We start from the raw sequence: 20,753 nt of genomic DNA, 5'->3' as shown, positions 1-20,753 counted from the left end.
TGTCAGGACAACTTAAAAGTTCTGATTGTTTGCACTTCAAATTGTGAGAGAAAAATGAGTATTGCTATTTCAAATGAAGTGCTAAAATGAACTGTGGTGTCTCCCAGGATTCTTGGCTAACCTGAAGACTTTGCTGGGACATCCTGACAACACCGTCCGGCAAAAGGCAACAGAGGTTCTCTACCTGATGAGTGTGCACAGTGTGGGCAGGTGGGTGTAATTCCAAGCTTGCTGAATGCTATGGGAAGTGATGGAGATGTTTCACTGAGACACAAGAACAGAATCTCTAAGTTGTTTTAAGAGAAATGCAACATAAGTAAGAGTAGGTAAGCATCTCACACATATATACGAGTTTCATCATGCTCTGTTAAATCTGTCCTTTGTTTTCAGGCAAGGGCTGATACAAAATGGAGTCATTTCTGCCCTCACTGGGCTCTTGGATGATCCAGTTGATATCTGTCGGAAGAACATCCATCTGATTTTTGATATGATGGCAAAAATACCTGAAGGTAGGGGTTTAAAGTAGCTAAATATTCAAATAGACAAGGCAGAGAAGAAATCAGGTAAGTTTACCAATGTACTACACTGCAGTTTTATTTTATTCTATTTTTCTTGAAAATCATATTTAAACCCAGTATCTTTTCTATTTTTGCTCGGCTTAGTTTTCTTTAGTTTGCTCATTTTCTTAATTATGCAAGTTAAGGCTCCCTGCTCAAGGTACAGGTTTTGTGCACTACATGCTTAAATTTGTATTTCAGAATGTTGCATCAAAATTCACTTTGTCCTCTTGTGTTCAAAATGTGGATCAGCTGTTCATCCTGGTGCACTAATTTCTTAAGTTTTCTAATATGAACATTAGTCTTAAACTTTTCCAATTGATCAAAATTATAATTTTAAAATTAAAGTTTCAGTAGATAGAAATTATCAATACTCTTTAAAATAATGGGAAGGTATATTGTCTGAGGAATTCTGTTACATTGCTGGTGCTTAAAAAGAATTAAATGAATTCTTAAAGCCTTGCTGAGTGTACATGAATCCTAAAAATCTAAAGATGTATTTTTACCCCTTTCTAAAGTCCTAAATAATTGAATCCAAATGAAGGATATTAATATGTTGGGCTAAACAACCTTGAGAACATCATCATAGAAAAACAGATTTTCTTGGAAAAGTCTGTGAAAGCATCTCTGAGTAACTATCCTTGAAAAAAAAAGGTGGTTTTCTATTTAGTTAGATAAAAATATAATATATATAAAATAAATATACATGTGTGTATTTAAGGGTTGGAAGATAACTCCTTGAGCAGAATTGTGTCACTGCAGAACGGATTCACACACAGATGGCTACTTACAAGAAAAACAGAAAGGTGCTAAAAACTTTTTTGCTGTGAGAAAATTTGGGGAATTATCAGGGATAGCCACACATTTTCCAATAGGTAGTAAGAGTCCTAAGGCCTGACATAATTCATCTGACAAATTACAGATACAGAAACAGCCTCTGCTTGCTAATTCAGCCTTCTTGAGCCAAGAAACTGTCTGTCCTCCTCTTTGCATTTACTGCTACACCTCGTGCAGATAATGAGATAGGAGGTACCTGGGGTCAGGTGGGGCAAGTCAGCAGCTAATGCACCATCCCACAGCTCGACTGCTGATGTGCTCTAGAGCTGAGGAGATTTGCAGGCCAGTAAAGCAACATGTTCTGTGCTAGACAAAGAGACAAAAGCTGCACATGCACTTGGCACCAGGTGTGGCTGTTTGTGGTAACTGGGAGGTGGTCAGTGACTCCACTCAGCTCTTTGCCAGGACACCTGGTCTTGCTCCAATTTAGGAACATGAGGTTATTTTAAGCAAATCCACCTACAGGCTGTTTTTGATTCCTAAATTTAAGGATGTATACCAGTATCTTCCAGGAACAGCGGGATAGTTAAAAACCATAAGGTGGGAAAATCCACAAAGACTGGGAGAACCCTGAAGAGTAACATTTGTAGAAGAAACAACAACTTAGTGGAAAGAATTAACAGGCAAAAGAAAGACAAAAATAGGATAGATAGGCTATGTATTTAGTAGAGGATAAAAGAGGAAGAAGAACCAGCAGGAAGAGAACATTCAGAACATTGAAAAAATTAATAGCAAAACTTTCACTCTTTGTATAAACAATCAGTTGACACACACAGTACTTGACAACATTAGTGAAAGGGTGTTATGCAATGGTGAGTGACCTGGGCAATAACAACTGCAAAAATAGTTCTAGGAAAAAACATCTTTCATTATGATATGGTTAATACTGGAAAAGTTTAATAATTCTTACCTATTGTCTGTCCTGTTGGTTTGGGGTACTAAATCCTTTTAGACAAAGATGGAGGTGGATTGGATGGGGCAATGGATTTTTAAGCTTGCCAGAACCTCTGTTTGGGAAGAGCCCAAGATTTAATATTTCTCTTACATTACTGACTCTCAGTGTCTCCACTATTCCACCCTTGAAAAATGATAGCCACCTGGAGGTGTGGATAAGGACTGTTTAAGGATACCTTTTTCCCTTCAAAACTTGTTTTGCTGCATGGAGTACCAGTGCTGAAAGGACAGATGGCATTCTTACTGCAGCAGATGGGACATCTCTTCTGTGAATGTCACTGTTGCCCAGGTGAAGTGAAATCCCAGCTGTATTAATGCAGCTCTTTCAGGTGGCAGTGCACTGCATCACTGATAAACCTGAGAACTGAGAAAATAGATGCAAATTTAATTGCATGATTTATCCAGGTGGATGACTAAGAGTCAAGGGATTTAATTTCAGCACCTGTCTTCACCCCAGACTTTTTAGTTTTAACTTTCCTATGCCTCAGTTTTCTTATACAATCACAATTTTTATACAGAATTTTCTGTATAAAACCAGGATTTATTTTAACATCTTGAATTCTTCAGCTAGAAAACAGTAACCATGAATTACTCAGAATATTAAGATCAAAAACATCATAGGAATTAAATTATTAGAGAGTTAATAGCAAGAAATTGCTATTCAGAGAACACAATTATATGAATTGATTATTTAAACTCAGTTATTTAGTTCTTTGTTCCTCCCAATATCTATGCTTTTCTCAAGTCAAGTAGGAATACAGGTGGTGTTTTACTTTATTTTCTCCTTCCCAAGGCAGCCTTCACTCAATGAGAAATGGAACTGGCTGCTTTTCTTTAGAAATCCCCTTAGGCCTTGGTTAAAATATCTGGGTTCTCCACTTCACTGTAGGTTGTCTCTAATATTTATGTTGGAAGGGCCTTCTTAGTTGAATAAAGATTTGTTTTTACTATACAATGTCTCTTACCCTCCTCGTAACTTGACTACACTTTTGGTTTTATCCAGCTTTCTTATCTTGAAGCTGTGCTGTAATGAATGCTGGTGTTTTCTTCTCCCTTCTTTAATGGCCACAGTCCCATGAAAGCTGGAGGTGAAGGAGGCAGAACATCTAATAGACCCTTCCTTGGAAAAGGAAGCCCTGACTAACTTCCTACCTTTTCCACAGTTCCTCCAGCTAACAACAGGGTATCACAGTAGAGAAAGCAAATCAGACTAGAAATGCTGTACATTTTCCCAAAGAAATGAGAGCAATTTGCCAGTAAACAAAGTGCAGAGGATCCTGTACCAGCAATTACCACGTTGCTTTAGTTCACTCACCGAGTCAAGCAGCCTGACTGCAAACATCCCAAGCAGGCAGCAGCACCTTCTCACTACAAGTGAGACCTAAATCCTCCCTCTGTGCCATGACAGACCTTTTATACTGTGAAGGCAAAGCCTCATTGGCTCATTTGCCTCTTCAGCTGAAAACAGTTATCAGGGAATGCTTAAAGGGCCCCTGTGTCTTTAGTACAAGGAAAAAATACCATGTTCAAAATTAGGCAGATCTTTTCCCCATTATTATGTCTGGACTGAAGAGTCTTAACCTGTGACTTAAGCCTCAGGGGATATTTTTCTTATTTTGCATTCTCTAGCAAGGTTGAAAATTATTATTGCTTGAATCACTGCCTTCAAGAGTGTTGTAGTTCTCTTGGCAGTCCCAGCTCATCATTAGCTGAAGTCTCCGGGTCACTTAGAAAAATCCTAGCTTGCATTTTGATATTCTCAAACAGGTCAAAAGAGGATTCTTAAGATAAGAAAGATTAGGACTTTTTTAATGCATTTTGTAGCAATGCCAAGAAGCAATCAAAGCAATAAAGCTATCCAAGCACTATCAAATATTTTCAGCTGGTGTCAGAAATGATTAAGGGAATGAAAATTATCCACCATTCTCTAACAGGTGATTTTGGTCTATAACTAACAGTCTCCCCCAAAAATATAACAATAACATGCAACCAGAATTTGTAAGGCTATTATGGGACTAATGGGAACACATCCCTTAAATCTCACTCAGTTGCTCAAGTGTAATTGCTTAATATTGAAATGGCTGAATGTTAATGAATAAATCGAGGAAGGAGATCTGGAGCAAATAAAAGAAACCTCAGCAGCCTGTCATAAAGGAAAGAAAACACCCCAAATATTACCTGATTAAGCAACTGTCATAACACTAATTAATGAACACACTGTAGACACATTCAGTATCATTTGAATTATTTATTTTTTAAGTGGACAATTTAAATGTTGATGTTATTAACTATTTTGTTTTAATTTTCTGAGAGCCCTTGGCTGAGATTTCTTGCACTAATCGTAGTACATCAGGGGAACAAAAGTAGAAGGTGATTTTCCAGTGTGCATGTGTGTCTGTGTCTCTGTGTACGTATGTGCTTTACAGTTATCAAACATTTATTTACACACCAACTTTACACTGAAGTCTTTAAGAAGTCTTTTCTATGGCAGGGGAAAGAATCAACTGACCAAAGACTTGGGTCTATATGATCCATTAGAGATTTTCCAGTACAGTCCCACAGAGCTTCTCATGCATTCAAACTTTTGCCGGAATGTTACTCCATCCAGTAGTGTTTCTTTCTGAGATGAAACCTGGAGCTGAGGAATGCATCTCTTCAGTTTCCTTAATTTCACTAAACTGTAAATAATTTAAATTATTAAATTGAAATATCAAGACATTTAGTTATTGTTCATATCGCTCATCTTTAACCTTCTAATAGTACATCACATTTTAAAAATAATTTAAAAAAACAACAAAAAAAAAGACTTTGGAGGCTATATACTACACAATCTCCATGGCTCCTGCTGCTTGGGAAATATAACATTACAATTCCCAGAATATATTTGGAGCAGTGGAACAGAATTGTCCGTTGGCAACTTTCACATTCAGCAACCCAGACACTACAACAATAATTTAAAAAATTGCTTTGTGATTTATTTTTTTTAATCTGTATTAAAAAAGGAACACTAACCTACTTCTTAAATATAGTTTGGTTTTTGTGAAACACCACAAGATTTGGCAAAAAAAGATGTAAAAGAAGACTGTTTCGATGTATAAAACTCCTTACCAGTAGAAGAAACACTGACCTTAATTTGGCCTAGTCATAGATTAATTTTGTGGGGGTTTGCTGCATATTTGAAGCCTTAAAGAGCACAAGGAGCTGCTTGTCAGTTTGGAAATCACAAAACATTGTGCACCAACATTTCCTTTAATAGGCAAGGTGTCCATGAGAAAGAGTAAAGTAAAGCAGAGGTGTGTACATAGTATATCTGTGTGCATGTGCCTGTGTGTACAGGGTGGGGGGGATGGACTCCTCACTGGGGGTGCCAATATGGTGGGGATGTGCCTGTTCTTTACAAATTACAGCAGTATTTCCCTTAAACTCTCCTGTTCTGTAGCTTCTGGTTTGAACTGGCTTTTCTCCCCAACACAACGACTCTGCTCCACACCCTGCAAACGAGTTCGTCTGCCACTCACCACATTTAGATCTTTATGTCAATAAAACTTTAGGACAACTGGATGAAGAATTATTTCTTACACAGAACATGGTAACACTCCCACTGCAGGAAATGGAATGAAACGAATGGGTTAAAAGTGCAGTGACTGTGGTGAAACATCTCCACAGAGTTAGGCATCAATCTCTTTTTTTTTTGTTTTTTGGGGTTTTTGAGCTGTTGGTTGTTTTGGGTTTTTTTTCACTGGGGGTGTGTGGTTTTTTCGGAGAGGAGACTTTCACTCTCCAGAACATTTATTTGTGGAAAATGATGTAGCAAGTTAAGGGGCCATAAGAGAAACTGTGTTCATACATCAGATTTTCCCTTTTCTCTCCTTGGGCTATTAAGCACTGCCCCCTTTTTTCCCACTAGAAGTGGAAGTGGTTAACCCCTTTTTTATCGCTCCAGGAAAACAGATTAAGCCCAAGGATTCTTAGCAGAGGCCAATGTATTTGAGATTGTTCTGAATGATGACATCTGTCACTGCATCAAACACAAACTGTATGTTACTGGTATCAGTGGCACAGGTGAAGTGGGAGTAGATCTCCTTGGTCTCCTTGTTGCGATTCAAGTCCTCGAACTGGCGCTGGATGTAGACTGCGGCCTCCTCGTACGTGTTCTGCCCCTTGTACTCAGGGAAGCAGACTGTTAAGGGGATGCGGCGGATCTTTTCTGCCAGCAGATCTTTCTTATTCAAAAAAAGGATGAGGGAAGTGTTGATAAACCAGTTGTTGTTGCAGATGGAATCAAAGAGACGCAAACTTTCTGCCATTCGACTCTGTAGGAGAGGAAACAGCGGTGTCAACAGCAGGGTTTCAGCATGACTGGGGGAAGCACACAAAATACATTATTGTCTAGCAGGGAGCAAAATCTGCCTTTAGAAACAAGTCTTCTTTCATTTGGTCACTGTCCATCTTACCTGACCAGGAAATTTCAGGGATCTTAATTCACTTATTTTCATACAATATATTTCACCACACATTACTCCTTCCTTTATTTTATAAAATATTTGGCAACTATGGAGAAAAGTCTAAAACTGAAGATTTAGAAACAATAGGTGCAACTTGGGAAAACATGGTTCTATTCAAATTAGCACTGATAACAGATTCTTTAATAGGGATGAGTGTTTTCTAAGGATTTCACACCACAAAAACATTCTGCTTTTAAATTTTTTTGAAAATATGGAATTAATACAGCCCAGTTATAACATTACATCATTAGATGTGTAGTTTAGCATGCCATACATACTCAGAATTTTTTCCTTACTGTATAATGGGAAGCTGGAAAGAATGCACAATAACCACATCCTGCTGTGGTGGGACAAGTTGAATGTTTATACCTGAAAGCTGAGTTTAGCCAGATGTGTTTAACATCTGTCTGCTGCCCTGAGTAGGTAAACTCCATTATTGGAATTCCAATGCAACGCTGCTCTAGACTGAACGCAGAGAGGTCTGTCAGAAATCAGGCGCCGGCAGGATTTCTCCTCACGTGTTGCCACTGTGACTGTTCCTCCTGATGCAGCTGGAGCTGTCCATGGTACCAGGCCCTTGGGAGGCTCAGTTTACTCACTGCTTTACACCTCTAAAGAGGTGTAAACAGATGTAATGTTTTGAAAATATTCTAGATTATTAAAATAAATACCACTTAAGTATTGTCAAAAGTAGATACAGAAAATATCTTAATCGAGCATTTTTGGCAAGGTCAATGTTTTCCAGCACGTTCAGGTTTCTGAAAACATTATGTGTACATTGTGAGTCAGTGCAGTGGCCCAGAGTAAGTGAACAGAAGGGATTTGGGATATCAGAAACAAAGAGTAAATTTTGTTTACAAGACTTTGCAAATATGTTCATGTTCCATTTGTCTGGCTTTTGTTCAGAGGGGATGAGACTCTTGGGGATTGTTCTGTGCAGGGCCAGGAGTTGGACCTGATGATCCTCGTGGGTCCCTTCCAACTCGACATATTCTGTGATTCTGTGAAAATAATCAAGAGTCCAGGCATTTTTGTTGTTTGACTGTGAAGTATTTTGGCCAGTTTCCCTGTTTGGAAAGTGGAAGCAACAGGACGGTTTTGGCTTTTGATAGAAATAACAGTATTTTGGGTCTAATTCTCCTGAAATTTGTGTCATTTGTGTCTAGTGCATCTCCCTTGACTTCACTAGAGTCAATTCATATTGCAACTGATGAGATAAAAAGAGAAAAATCATTCACTGTTTATTACACAAAAAATAATATGAAAATATAATTTATTTAAAATTTACTTTCTATTTTGTTGTGGGGTTTCTTTGAGATTGCAAATGTATTGTTATTACTTCAAAGGAAATCTGCAACAGTTTGGATCATTATTGTTGCACTAAAACAGTATCCTGAAAAAATTAGCCCTTAAAAATGCACAGTTGCTGAAACAGGAGCAAACTGGGTTACACAAGCTTTTCAAATTACCTCTCCTCCTTTCCTCTCTTCGTGTTACTATTCCTTTTCATTTGCTAAGGATTGACATGGTCAGAACTGCATGCTCTGTACTCAGAGTTCCATGAAGGCATTGATTTCATTCTGGGCTTACAGACTAAACCCACAGCCTGCTGGCAGTTCCTGGGCCTTCCAAAGCCCCAGGAGCACAGGGGGGCACCGTGAGGGCTGGCACTGCCCCAGCATGGGGGACTCTGACTCCCAAGCCCTAAAGACACACTGAAATATAAGCAGAGTTACACAGTTCAGCTCCTGGGGGTTGGTTGTTTGCTTCTGCCATTGTAGAGGTGGGGTCATCTGAACTCAAGCCTACTTTTTATATAGACAGATTTGTAGGTGTAAAAACGTAGCTTTAAAAATGTATTTAAGCATTTCTTTTTTATTTTCACAATGCAAATCCTGACACAACAGATAATCCTCTAAAAACATCATACATCTGTTTCCAAATACTCATCCTTTCCTCTCCTGATTTTGTAGCTGATAATTAAATTTTTATCTCGGTCAAAATGCTTTTGCTACTAATAGGCTGAAAAAAAATCTTTTAGAGCTAATATAGGTTTTTGGCCAACTCTCAGAATAATCATGCCAAGGGGATATTGCACTTTAAGAGGTTTGTGTTTATTACTGTATTTTGTACTGAGTCATAACACTGTCCCTCTGCTCCCAAATCCTCCCGTGGAGTCTGTAATCCAAGGACAAAAGCAGAGTTAAAACCCTTCCATAAATTATGAAATGTAATGAACACATACAAGAGGATGACAGTTTTTTGATTACTGTAAACTTGGTGATCCCTTATGTGATGTAAAAAAAAAATAGTGAATTGTTCATCTTGACACCTAAGAAATTTCTTCTTCAGTGTAATATTATTATAATATTGGCTGGATATCTGAAAGTCATAAAATCCTTAGCTAAACTAAATAGGATTTATTTTAGTTAAAAGCAAGTTAATCAAGAATCATTTCCAACAAGGGTGCAGGCTGTATTATACCAGTGCAGGGCTGTGGTTGCATGGTAAAAATGCATGACATACTTTGGGAAATGAAACCCCCAAATCCATGTCATGATTTAACTTTAAGAGCACAGGTAGAAAAATGTATCGCTGAGCAATGAGGAAGTGTGTCAGAAAGGAAAACCCAAGTCTTCAAATCCTAGAATCATAGAATGGTTTGGGTTGGAAGGGACCTTAAATATCATTTTGTTCCACCCCCTGCCATGGGCAGGGACACCTTCCACTAGCCCAGGTTGCTCCAAGCCCCGTCCAAGCTGGCCTTGGACACTTCCAGGGATGGGGCAGCCACAGCTTCTCTGGGCAGCCTCTGCCAGGGCCTCCCCACCCTCACCAGGCAAAATTTCTTCCTAATATCCAATCTAAACCTACTCTGTCACAGGAGCCATTCCCCCTTGTCCTGTCACTCCAGGCCTTTGTAAATAGTCTCCATCTTTCTTGTTGGCTCCCTTTAGGTACTGGCAGGCCCCAATTAGGTCAGCCCTAAGCCTTCTCTTTTCCAAGCTGAACAAAGCCAATTCTCTCACTGTAGGAGAGGTGCCTCCTCTGGACTCACTCCAACAGCTCCATGTCCTTCCTGTGCTGTTCCCCAGGGCTGGAGGCAGCTCTGCAGGGGGGCTCACCTGAGGGAGCAGAGGGGCAGAATCCCCTCCTGCCCTGCTGCCCACGCTGGGGGATCAGCCCAGCACCCAGGGGGGTTCTGGGCTGGGGCATGTCCAGCTCTCACCCACCAGCACCTCAAGTCCTTCTCCCCAGGGCTGCTCTCCATCTGTCCATCCCCAGCCTGGAGTGGTCCTGGGGTTGCCCTGACCCAGCTGCAGCACCTGCACTTGGTCTTATTAAATGTAATGAGATTCCCATCACCCATTTCTCGAGCTTGTCCAGGTCCCTCTGGGTGGCATCTCATCCTTCAGCTGTGAATAACACTAAGATGTCATCCAGGTAATTAGGAAAACTTTAGGGAAAAATAAACAGGCAGCACCTACTTCCATATATAGTACAGAAAACTAATTGAAATTATTCTGATTGGTTTTTACCTGTCAAGATGGAGACATGAAACAGTGTTCAGTCTCACTTTCCACATGGAATTAAATGACAAACAATTAAATCCAAATCGAAGAGAAAAAAATATACATGGCAAGACAAGGCCTTTATAAATTCCAGGTGGTGGCTTATGATTTGTTCAGTGCATCATCCATGTTTCAAACAGCAATGCACGAGAGCCAGGTGATCTCTGCTATATCTTAAGAGGTGGTATGTCCACTGTTCTAAGATGAAGGCTGACACTGAAAATATGTGATGTATCCACTCATATGCTCCTGACATAACAGGTTCATTTCTGGTTTTGTTAATATTGCAAAACTACTGTTCATATCATATGGAAAGTGAACTTGAGAGGGTTATGGCTCATTATAATAAAAATAGAATAAATTATTGTACAACTCCCAAAGGTGTTATTAAAATTTTCTATTAACATGGAGCAAAAATAAGGATAGGAAAAGGTATTATTCTTCTCTGCAGTGTCTTTTCCAGGTCTGGAATCTTGAAGGTGGTCAGAAAAAAATGTGCTGCTGTAATTTTATAATTATACACAAGCTGGGGTATAAGCAAGATAATGCCAGTGCTTTATCCAGATGGCCTTGTTGGGGGCTAATTGCAAATTCTTCTCTGAGCATAAGAACAGCGAATTGGTTGCTTAAGGGAAAGAACTCACTAAGGAACAGATGGCTGCTTCTGTTCTTCCAATACTCTGCAAACACACAAATGTCCCTGGTCATCCTCTGGAACAGTAGAGGTGTGATTAGCAGGAAAGAGTTCAGAACAACTAAGAGCTTCCAGTTATCAAAATAGCAAGTAATTAAGAAAAAAAGCAACTTGGTAAATGGAGCCATATTGAAATGTAGTATCTCCTTACAGCTTTCACATTAAAGCTTTTTAGTCTCAGCTGGGGGAGCTTTGGGATTAAAAATGAAAAATTATGAAGAGAGAACTTATCACAAGTAAGGGAATTAACTGCCATTTGTACTTTATACCTGAGAACTTTCAGTCATTGCTTCTCTTTCATCATCATCATTTTCAAACTGGTAGGCACTTGGGGATTTGAAAACCTTAACCAAACTAAATAAAATTTATCTTGTGTAAACCATAAACAGTAATGAATAAAATTTGGGCAGGAATAGCAATGTTTGCTTTCCAGAAAAGTTAGAAAATCTTTAAATGTCAGTAAATCTTGGAAGAACCCTTGGAAGCTGCTGCTATTTCCTGGTTGAGGCTTTCCTTGCAGTAGTGGCTGACATTTACCATGTGCTGCAACTCTGAGCTATGGCACAAAATGGCACCAAGCTCTCCTCTCTGTTTCAAGTGTCTTTAGAGACCCCACAACTTTAGACCTTCTAAAGAAAGCAGGTAAAGGTGAAGTATTTGAAGAAGGGGTAGTGGGGTAAAAAGGTAACTGAATCACTTGGATGTAAACATTGTTTCTTCTTAAGGTTACCAGGCAAAATTGAATCCATTCTGAAATAATGACAGTCTACAAAATAATGAAGGAAATACCATTGCCCAAGACAGGCACAGACAAAGCAATTCAGGAATTCAAACTATGCTTGAATAAAGGCAGAGAGAAAGCAGAATTTGCAGAGGAAAACTACAGATGATGCAGAAAGCAAGAGATAACTTGGATAAATACAAAGAGTCACTCTTTTCTTGCAAAAAAGCCTGGACTGAGTGCTAGTTGAAATGTCCCTCCTGTGTTGGGCAGCCCTGATTGAGTGCTGGATAAGAGAGACTTGATTTAAAAGGGAAAACACTGTTGTGTGATTCATCTTTTGTTCAAAGGAAGAAGACTCCTACAAGAATGTAAAGGATCAGGTGGGGAAGTGGGGGAAATTAGGATAATTTAATGAGTTAAAAAAATTAATTTAAAAATGAAAAAGAAGAAACTATGTGTCGGAGAGAAGTAAACAGCCTTAATCCAATTCACTCTGTGAATTTTTCTCCCAGAAACTAAGAACCTCACTGAGGTAGGATTAAACTGGGATAAAACACTCTACCCCCGTTGTCCTGTATATACCAGTTTCTAGCCTTGGCATCTCCCAGAAGGGGCAGGGTAAGCAAGAGGGGTTCGACTACACAAAATTGTTTTGGTTTCCAATCCCAGGATCCCAAAATTTTCCTGGAAAATGTTGGGTATTCTAAAATGTCAAAATAAGAAAGGGTGACATAGAAGGTTAAGTCCCACTGTGAATTCATTAAGAAGTGTTCTTAAGTCACTTAGCAGCTTAACTTATTCTACAAGCAGACAAACTCATTATCCATCACCAAAACAATGTCACATTAGTCCAAAACCAGTGCAGGAATTCCTGAGCAGTCCCATAAACAAACCAGGAGGGAGGTTGGGATAATTAGAAGCAGCTATGTCAGTACCTGTCATACAGATCCATACATGCACATGCCATCTATTTATGTCCTTCCTGCCAAAATTCCTTTCAGTGTCCTGCACGTAGGAGAAATGAGAAGTGCAGAAAGGTGGAAATACACTTGGAAACAAAATTTGTAAACTACCAAATTATTTCTTCATTATTTTAAAGATAATGTCCTGTAATTGTTCATACAGTTTGTACAACATAGAACTGACAGAGGGGGCAGCAGTCTGATACCTCTTTTTCAGAGAAGGAAGGGAAAATTAAACCTCACAAAGCACTACTGCAGCATCCTATCTCCCATGATGATTGCCTGTTGAATGTTACTACTGTCTTTACATAAAATTCTGCAGATGATAACTGAATCTGGCAGTACAAATGAGAATTACATGGGGACCTTTAGTCTTGGCTATTGTGTAGGATGACAATGAAAACATTATGAATATTTTATCATGTATGATCTCTGTGACTGGAAAAAAACCTGTAGTGTTACTAAGGCTTACTGTGGACTAGACTAGACAAAGCAGATTTAATTGAGAGTATTACTTTAACAGAGTCCTGAACTTTTGTCTTTGAAAACTGATCCCCTGAAACAGCAAATCATGTCTTAGGAGTTTGGGCTAAGTTAAACATTGATATGTTGTAGTTACATGTATATAATACACGTGCCAGTGACAGGTTGGGGTAAACCACTTTTCAATACTATCTATCAAAACAATTTGATATTCCTAGATCAGGAACAATACAGATTTGTTAATCCCAGTAAGTACAGTCTGACACCAAGCTATGATTATAGTAAGGAGAGCTGAGCTGAGAAAGAAGTTTGATTAAATTTCCTGACAGGGAGGATTAGATTTTGAGACAGGGGATCTCCAAGCAGAGGAGCAGAACAACAGGTGCTTCTGCTAGGACTTCTAAATTAGAGGGAACCTAAAGAAAGGATATATAGAAAACTCTGAAGAACAGTGGAAAAGGTTACTGAGTTGAAGAATCAGAAAAGGTGGGACAGTCATCATTGCATAGAAATGCCAGAAGATCCAGATAAAGGCTACTCCTGGATGTCTGGCCAGGGTATTAGATGCTGTTCCACAAACAAGAAAAGGGGCAGAATAGAAATGGGGAAATACATGTAGAGCGACTTACTGCTTGTAACCAGCTATACCTATTTCTTAAGCAAGCTAAGTAAAGGAAAATTATATTTGGAAGTCATAAAATGTGCATGTGATAGGTGCTATATTTATCATTATTCATAAGAGGATTACAAGTCCAGAGGAAAGTTCTAGAAAAAGGTATGTTCAAGAGAAGAGAAATATGGGGCACTCAATATTGGTCCTGTGCCTGATAGAACAACACCACAAGCCATCACTTCTGGGAAGCAGTAATAAGGGTACACTGGCAAAAGGAATGCTATTGCAGCTGACACAGGCCAAGAGAAACTTAGAGGCACAATGGGCCAACATATTAAACCTACACATTGCACAGTGTCCAGCCAGGACAGCACTGCCTTGGCTGCAGTAAAAGCACCCAAGAGAATCATTGAAGTGGGCAGGGAGCTTGTTTTTGCTCCTTAAAGGAAGCCTTGCAATATTTCAGTTGCTCAGCAAACAACTATTAAGACTCTCCTTTTCCCACCTCAAAGGTCAGCAGAGCTTTGTGCTGCAGAAGCCTCTGGACATCTGAGCTCTGAGCACATGCACTGCTGCTCTGGGTATCACTGTGCAGTGCAAGGAGTTTTAGGAGGGCAAACATGCCATAAAAAGAATAGGAAAATAAATCTCCATGGTCTCTGACAGTGGCAGAAAGTTAAGATTTCCTGAGTACAAACTAAGGTAGTTCTTCACTTAGTTCTAAGAAGTAAATTAGCAGCATATAATACCTAGCCTTGCTCTGGGGAGGTAGAGGGGTTTTTTAAGCATTGTACAGTACTCCAAGCAAATTGCATTTTTCTAGAGGATAGAAAAAATCTGGTTTAAAAACATTTTCTTGTTAAAAATATATTCATTTAAAATCTCACAGTTCTTGAAAAGATATTCAAAGTAGCATGAACATCCATATCTTAATTGTAAATATCTGGATGTTTTCTCCTTACATTGAGTTGTCTATATGGTAATAGAGGCCAGCTTTTCTATTCCTGGTAGCATATTTCAATTGATTTCAAAGCTTACTCAGTGTTTCTAAGTGGGGTGGTTTCTTTGTTTTTGTTTTCTTCCAGGCCTTTAGATTGTTTACTTAGCCAAGGGCAAAAGGAGCATTCCAAGTGCATACCCAACACAGCTGAAATGTTGCACAGTTTTACACATGAGGACTTTAGTTGTCCTCATTTGAGACCTTCAAGCTTAATATCAGCCTTCTGGGTCTAGACAATCACAGAATGGCCTGGGTTGGAAGGACCTTAAAGCTCATCTTGCTTCACCCTCTGCCATGGGGAAGGACAATTTCCACTAGCCCAGGTTGCTCCAAGCCCCATCCAACCTGGCCTTGGACACTTCCAGGGATGGGGCAGCCACAGCTTCTCTGGGCAGCCTGTGCTGGGGCCTCACCACCTTCATAGGAAATAATTTCTTCCTAATATCTAAGCTACATCTCCCCAGGATAAGTAATTTAACACTGCACTGACCTTCAGGAAGGGGCTGAGGGAACTCTTGTTTGGGCTGGCACAGAAGAGGCCAAAGGGTGATCTAAGAACAGCCTGCAATGACTTGAGCATAGTTCAAGGGGATGACACAAAACTCTTCCCAGCAGCACCAGAGGAAGGAGTAAGCAGCCATGAACACTAAGTGAGGCTTGGGAGGGTCAGGGTAGGTGGTAGGGTTTCTCTAGAACACCAGCTCAGCACTGGAACAATTTGCTGAGTTTTGTGAAATCTTCCTCCATAGAGGCTTTTCACTCAACTAGCTCAGTAAAGCCACAGCTGGCCTGATTTACTGCTGGCAGCAGTGCAGACCTTGTGAGGGCACGGCCAGCTCACATTGCTGTAATTCCATGAATTGTAAAAACGGATTTACAGTTGAATCCATAAATAAGAAGTCAATTTTATGCACCCGGTTCTGAGCAGATCTCAAACTTTGCATCCCAAAGAGGGCACTTGAAGGGCTATCCCTTTGATGGAAAAAGTCACTATCCTGTTGGTGAGGCAGGATGTAAAGGGAATGGCCAAAGAATGGAGTTGTGGCCTTTGTGGAACATCCAGGGTTTACTGTTTACAGTTCTTTCATGCTCTCTGGTCCTTAGAGTAGCCCCTAAACTACTGAACTAGTGCATAAATGGGCAAGATGTTTATTCACTGTTTATTCACTGGTGCAGGCCACTGACCAACCCAACTTTTGGAGAGTTTATGCACAACCCAAGCTCTGGCTGATACATTATATGTAAAGAAAGAATGCTTTTCATTGCTTTGAAATAGGCACTTTTCTAATTCATTGCAGGCTGGGAAAGGGTGTTAATGGGGTCAATATTGGTTCTGTCACACAGACAATTGTCTATCTTAATTGAAGTGAAACAATATAAAAGGGTATTAATATTTTTTTAAAAATGAAAGACCTCCATTACTTTTTTCCTCTAGTGTGCCACTAGAATGCACTAGTGACTAGAATGGTGAGTTCAGTAATTCTGTGTAACAGAATAATGGCAGGGAGACAGATTGCAAAATCTGGTGCCTGTGAATGCCCTTTCTCTGGATAAAAAAAAAAAATTTGAAATCTGAAATGTCAGTGACAAAAGTCCAATCTGATAAACTATGATATAAAGAAAAGAAGACTTATCAAATAAAAAGGTTTTCATTTCAACACAATCAAGCCAAGCTTAAAAACAAGACTCTGGATCTTTATGAAAGCTAATAGATAAAGGATCATTTTAAACAGTCTAACAGAATTAAAAACCAGAGAAAACCAGCAGGAATTACCGTAAGCATGGAATGGCTATCATAGGAAATTAAACAAACTACTTCTGTTCAACCTGGAAAAAGAAATAGCTGAGAGAGAACACAGTAGAGCTCATAAAACCATGAATGGTATGGAAATGGTGAACAGTGAATGATTTTTGCACCACTTCATACAATGCAAGAAATAAGAAACATCACATTCACTTATCTGACAGCAGACAAGTATTCCTTCCATACAGTGCATAATTAAATGTAAAACTCTGTCATGAGGTGTTAGAGGATAATAACGATAACAGTAAAAGTCATAAAAGTGTAATTGGGTTCAAAAAGCAATTAAATTAAAAGGGCACTTAAACAGAAAGATGTTGATGCAATCTGAGGTTCAGTTATCTCACAGGGTAAACTGCAGGAAATACCAGGGAATGCTTCATCTGTTCCCATAGTCCTTCCTAAATGCCCATCCTTGCTACAGTTCCCAGACAATTTTGCTTTTCCCATTAGGCTTGCCCAGTTTAGAAAGAGGTTGTTTCACACACTTCACAAGCAGGGAGTGTTTTTCATAAAAAAGGTAGGCAAGGGGGCTTGGAATTAAGTACTGACTTCCAGTAATGTGCATTGTCCAGTGCTGGAGTGTTTGAGTGATGGGAAGAGAATTACATTTTCTCTTAGACACAGAAGGAAAAAGGAAAGGATAAAAAAAAGAAAGAAAACTGGCCCACATTGATGCTGAGCTAGTTTTGACCAGAAAAAGTTGGCCAGGAGTTTCATTCTTCAGTAGTAGCTGAACAATAAACCCAGCCTATTATACAACAAAAAAGGTAAGTACCACTTTATACTGAAAAATTCACTGTGTGACACCTGGAGAAGGATGCATTTTGCCCTCACAAGTTCTTGCAGGAACACTGGCTTTTCATTGCATTGCATCTTTGAAGGTATTTTCAAATGTTTGTAGGATGCTTGCAGAGTTTGGCCCAGCAAGAGCCCTTGTGGGAACAACAGGTACCTTCCTTTTGTATCCCATCTGTGTTGCAAGATTAACTAGCAGGAGCAAGTGGTTATTTTTAGCACCCTTGCCTGGAATTCTAACAAGGTTCTTGCCATCCTGTGGCTCGTGAGGTTGCCTCCTACTAAGCTGGAAGAAACAAAAAGGCTGTGGGGCACAAAGGTCAGTGCTCAGAGTCAGGAATGAAAAGAAAAGAGAAAACAAGATAGAGGGAAAACTGCAAAGCAACCACAACTAGAGGGTCTAAATCTGGGTCTGATCTTGGCCCCTTTTGCCAAGCTGAGGGGAGTACTCAGTGCAAAACCAGAATGTTTAGCACCATGGAGAATCTTGTCTTCCCTTTCAATAAATTCTTCTGGTTTTAAGCAACATTAGTGGGATTTAGATCAGAGCAGTTTCAAGAGATAATTTCCATTAAGTCATTTCAAAGCAATTAGAGAAGAATTAAAGGAAAGAAATGGTGATATATGCTGGGGAAAAAAGCTTCTCCCCTATTTGAGATGGAAGTTCTGAAGCAAAAATAATTTTGGTTGATCAAGACTGAATTTAAAAAAAAAACACCCAAACAAGTCCCCATTGTGGTCTCAGGTTACAGGAACACATTTTCACTGAACCCTGCCTCATTCAGCTTGCAGGATGGACAATGTCACAAGTGAGTCACTGTTTGTCTTTAGAGTCACAACTCAATTTAGAGACTCGTGCTTTACTATAAACTTGCTATTTATGAACTGCTCCAAAGACAGAATTACTGGTTTCTTCTCAAGCTTGTAATTATTGTATCTGAATATTTCATTGACTACATTTGTTTCCACAGCATGTAGTCAGATCAAGAGGTGCTGTTAAAAGCAACTTATAAATAGGGAATGAAACAATCTATACAATGAGAAATTATAGTTAGAAGGAACCCAGTAATTCTAGACACCCAACCTAATTTTCTAAACCAAAGTTTTCACACATGTATTTATTTATGTAACAAAGTTTAATAGGTTTTTCAAGCTGTCAGTGATATCTGGTGTAGCTCTGAATAATGAGACCTACTACAAATCAGATCACAGAATCTCAAATTACCCTTTGAGAAAAGTAAGGAAGAATGTGGGATTACCTATGAACATTTTCATTTAAGAAACACATTTGGAACTAAAAAGGAACATGGATCTATGCCAGGTCCTAGTACAGGTTTTCAGCAGCATTCCACTGCTTTAGCCATATGAACTTCCTGTTTTCCTGTAATCCTGTGTTCCATTCATTTCCCATTTCCCTCCCTCGGCAGCAGATGATGGCAGTGTTCCTGTACTTGACAGTCTTATTTGTCACATGAGCCCTCATTAATCACAGAAAAGCCACTATATTCATTGAAAGAGGCATAAAATTCATGGAAAAAAAATCATCAATTTAAAGCCTGGATCAACATATACAGAAACGAAACAGTCAAAATAAGATTACAACAACAATATTCTCCCTTTTTCTATCTCTTGATCATTTGATTTCACCAGAGCACTTAAACTCTGCTCTACCTCATCCTCAACCCACAGTGCTTCACTGACTCCCAACCTTCTCACTCTTCCAGTGCCATTTCCTCCTCTAACTTGTATATTCCAGATAAAACAGTGTTTATATGGTTTTTTACCATTAGAAGCTGATCAAATCTCCCTAATAATGGTCTATATTGCTCATATTAGCACAGAAGTTTGCACAGTTCAAAATAATTCAAATTTGCAAAGGAATGAGGAAAAAAACCCAACATCTACGAGATCAAGAGGGGTGTCAGATGTGCTGAGTTACACCCAGTGAAGGCCTGTTCACAAGGAAGTGTCTCCTGGGACTCTCCTGTTCTCAGGAGACAATAAAAATAGCACTATTAGCTTATTTTAAAAAAAATTACTCTGTTGCTTGAATTGTTTCTTGTGGGATCACAAGGGGAATCAGGAAGTGCCAGTAAAGTAATGGCAATTTAGGTAACAAACAGAATAGAGGAGGAAAAAAGGAAGCTCTTTGAGCACCTGATCTGTTGTTATTACAGAACTACAAGTCCTACTAACTATTTTTTTAAGGCTTACTCCATGGAGTAACACTGCAGTACTCCTGGCAGCCTGCCTGAGGTCTTTTGCAACAAATCAACTTATTAGTGTTGTCTCTGTAATATAACTGCTGTCTGCTTGGAGAGCTCTTCACTAATGGATCTAGGACTGAATCAAGAAAGAGACAGTCTAAGAATGACTTACACCAGACAAACAAGGGGAAAACTAACCAAGTTACCAGCTTTGGCAGGCTGGAAGGGCTTCATTTCTTTGCAAGGCTGCTCATCACTTGTCCATTCCTTGGATTTCTTAAGGAAATGTAGAATGGTTTCCTATTCAATCCCTTAAAAGGGAAAAGACTATATTTTGGGTTGTGCACTGCTTCCCTATTTTCAACTTACTGTTTAAACATTAGGTCATAAATACTATAATTTTGTACCCAGTTATGACAGAGTATTTTTGGTCCAGTGAGTCCTGAACCTAGTCCTAAGCAGAGAGTGAGAACTCCAGATTCCTTCTTCTCCAACTTCTGTTTTCCATTGCATTCATTTGAAGTCCCTCTTCAGGTTTCCATGGAAATAGCAGAGAAGTGTGCTTATATTCTTGGCATTAAAATATTCATAAAAGGGGATAAGGAGCTGGTTTAAATGGCAGATGCTGTATTGCTGAAGCAGATTTAAGGTCCTTGTATGTAAATGATCACATGGGTAAGTGAATACATTCTGGGGAGAACAGGCCCAGGATTTATTCTTCCCAGGGAGAGGAGGAGGGATAGGCAGTACAGATTCCTGCAGAGAAAGCAGGAGTTTCTAGCTGGAATGCAAGACTTCCAGGACAATTGCAGGAGAATGCAAAGTGAAATGCAGTTAAGATTTTGCCATTGGAAGTTGAAACCTTCCTCAAGGGAACAGAACATGATTTAAACTTAGAGAATTATCTTTGGTAATTGAAAAAAATACTTCACAACTCTGAACTATTTAATTAAGTTTTAAAGTCTTACTTGTATAAAGCTTCCAATTCCTTTCACTTATTGCAAGTAGAATATTTGATACAAAATTTAAATTTCAGCCCTTTGAAA

The 20,753-nt window shown here is 39.2% G+C and overlaps 2 protein-coding genes across 4 annotated transcripts in view; one reads left to right on the top strand and one right to left on the bottom strand.

Annotated features, from left to right (window-relative positions):
- The window catches only part of RSPH14 (radial spoke head 14 homolog), a 76,475-nt gene that overhangs the window by 2,753 nt on the left and 52,969 nt on the right, over positions 1-20,753 (top strand). For both annotated transcript variants that reach the window (XM_051805363.1, XM_051805364.1), the window contains exons 3-4: positions 108-210; positions 391-509. In XM_051805363.1, coding sequence (XP_051661323.1) covers positions 108-210; positions 391-509 — 222 coding nt within the window. The remainder of the gene's footprint in view (positions 1-107; positions 211-390; positions 510-20,753) is intronic.
- The window catches only part of GNAZ (G protein subunit alpha z), a 52,875-nt gene continuing 36,703 nt past the window's right edge, over positions 4,582-20,753 (bottom strand). For both annotated transcript variants that reach the window (XM_051805360.1, XM_051805359.1), the window contains one exon: positions 4,582-6,661. In XM_051805360.1, the coding sequence (XP_051661320.1) occupies positions 6,317-6,661 (345 nt within the window). In that variant the 3' untranslated portion in view covers positions 4,582-6,316. The remainder of the gene's footprint in view (positions 6,662-20,753) is intronic.

This window comes from Manacus candei, unplaced genomic scaffold, assembly GCF_025592945.1.
Source record: "Manacus candei isolate 608988 ecotype Guabito, Panama unplaced genomic scaffold, ASM2559294v1 h1tg000064l, whole genome shotgun sequence".
Taxonomy (NCBI): Eukaryota; Metazoa; Chordata; class Aves; order Passeriformes; family Pipridae; genus Manacus; species Manacus candei.
The sequence above is the reverse complement of the archived record's forward strand: the minus strand, read 5'-3'. Positions and strand labels throughout refer to the sequence as shown.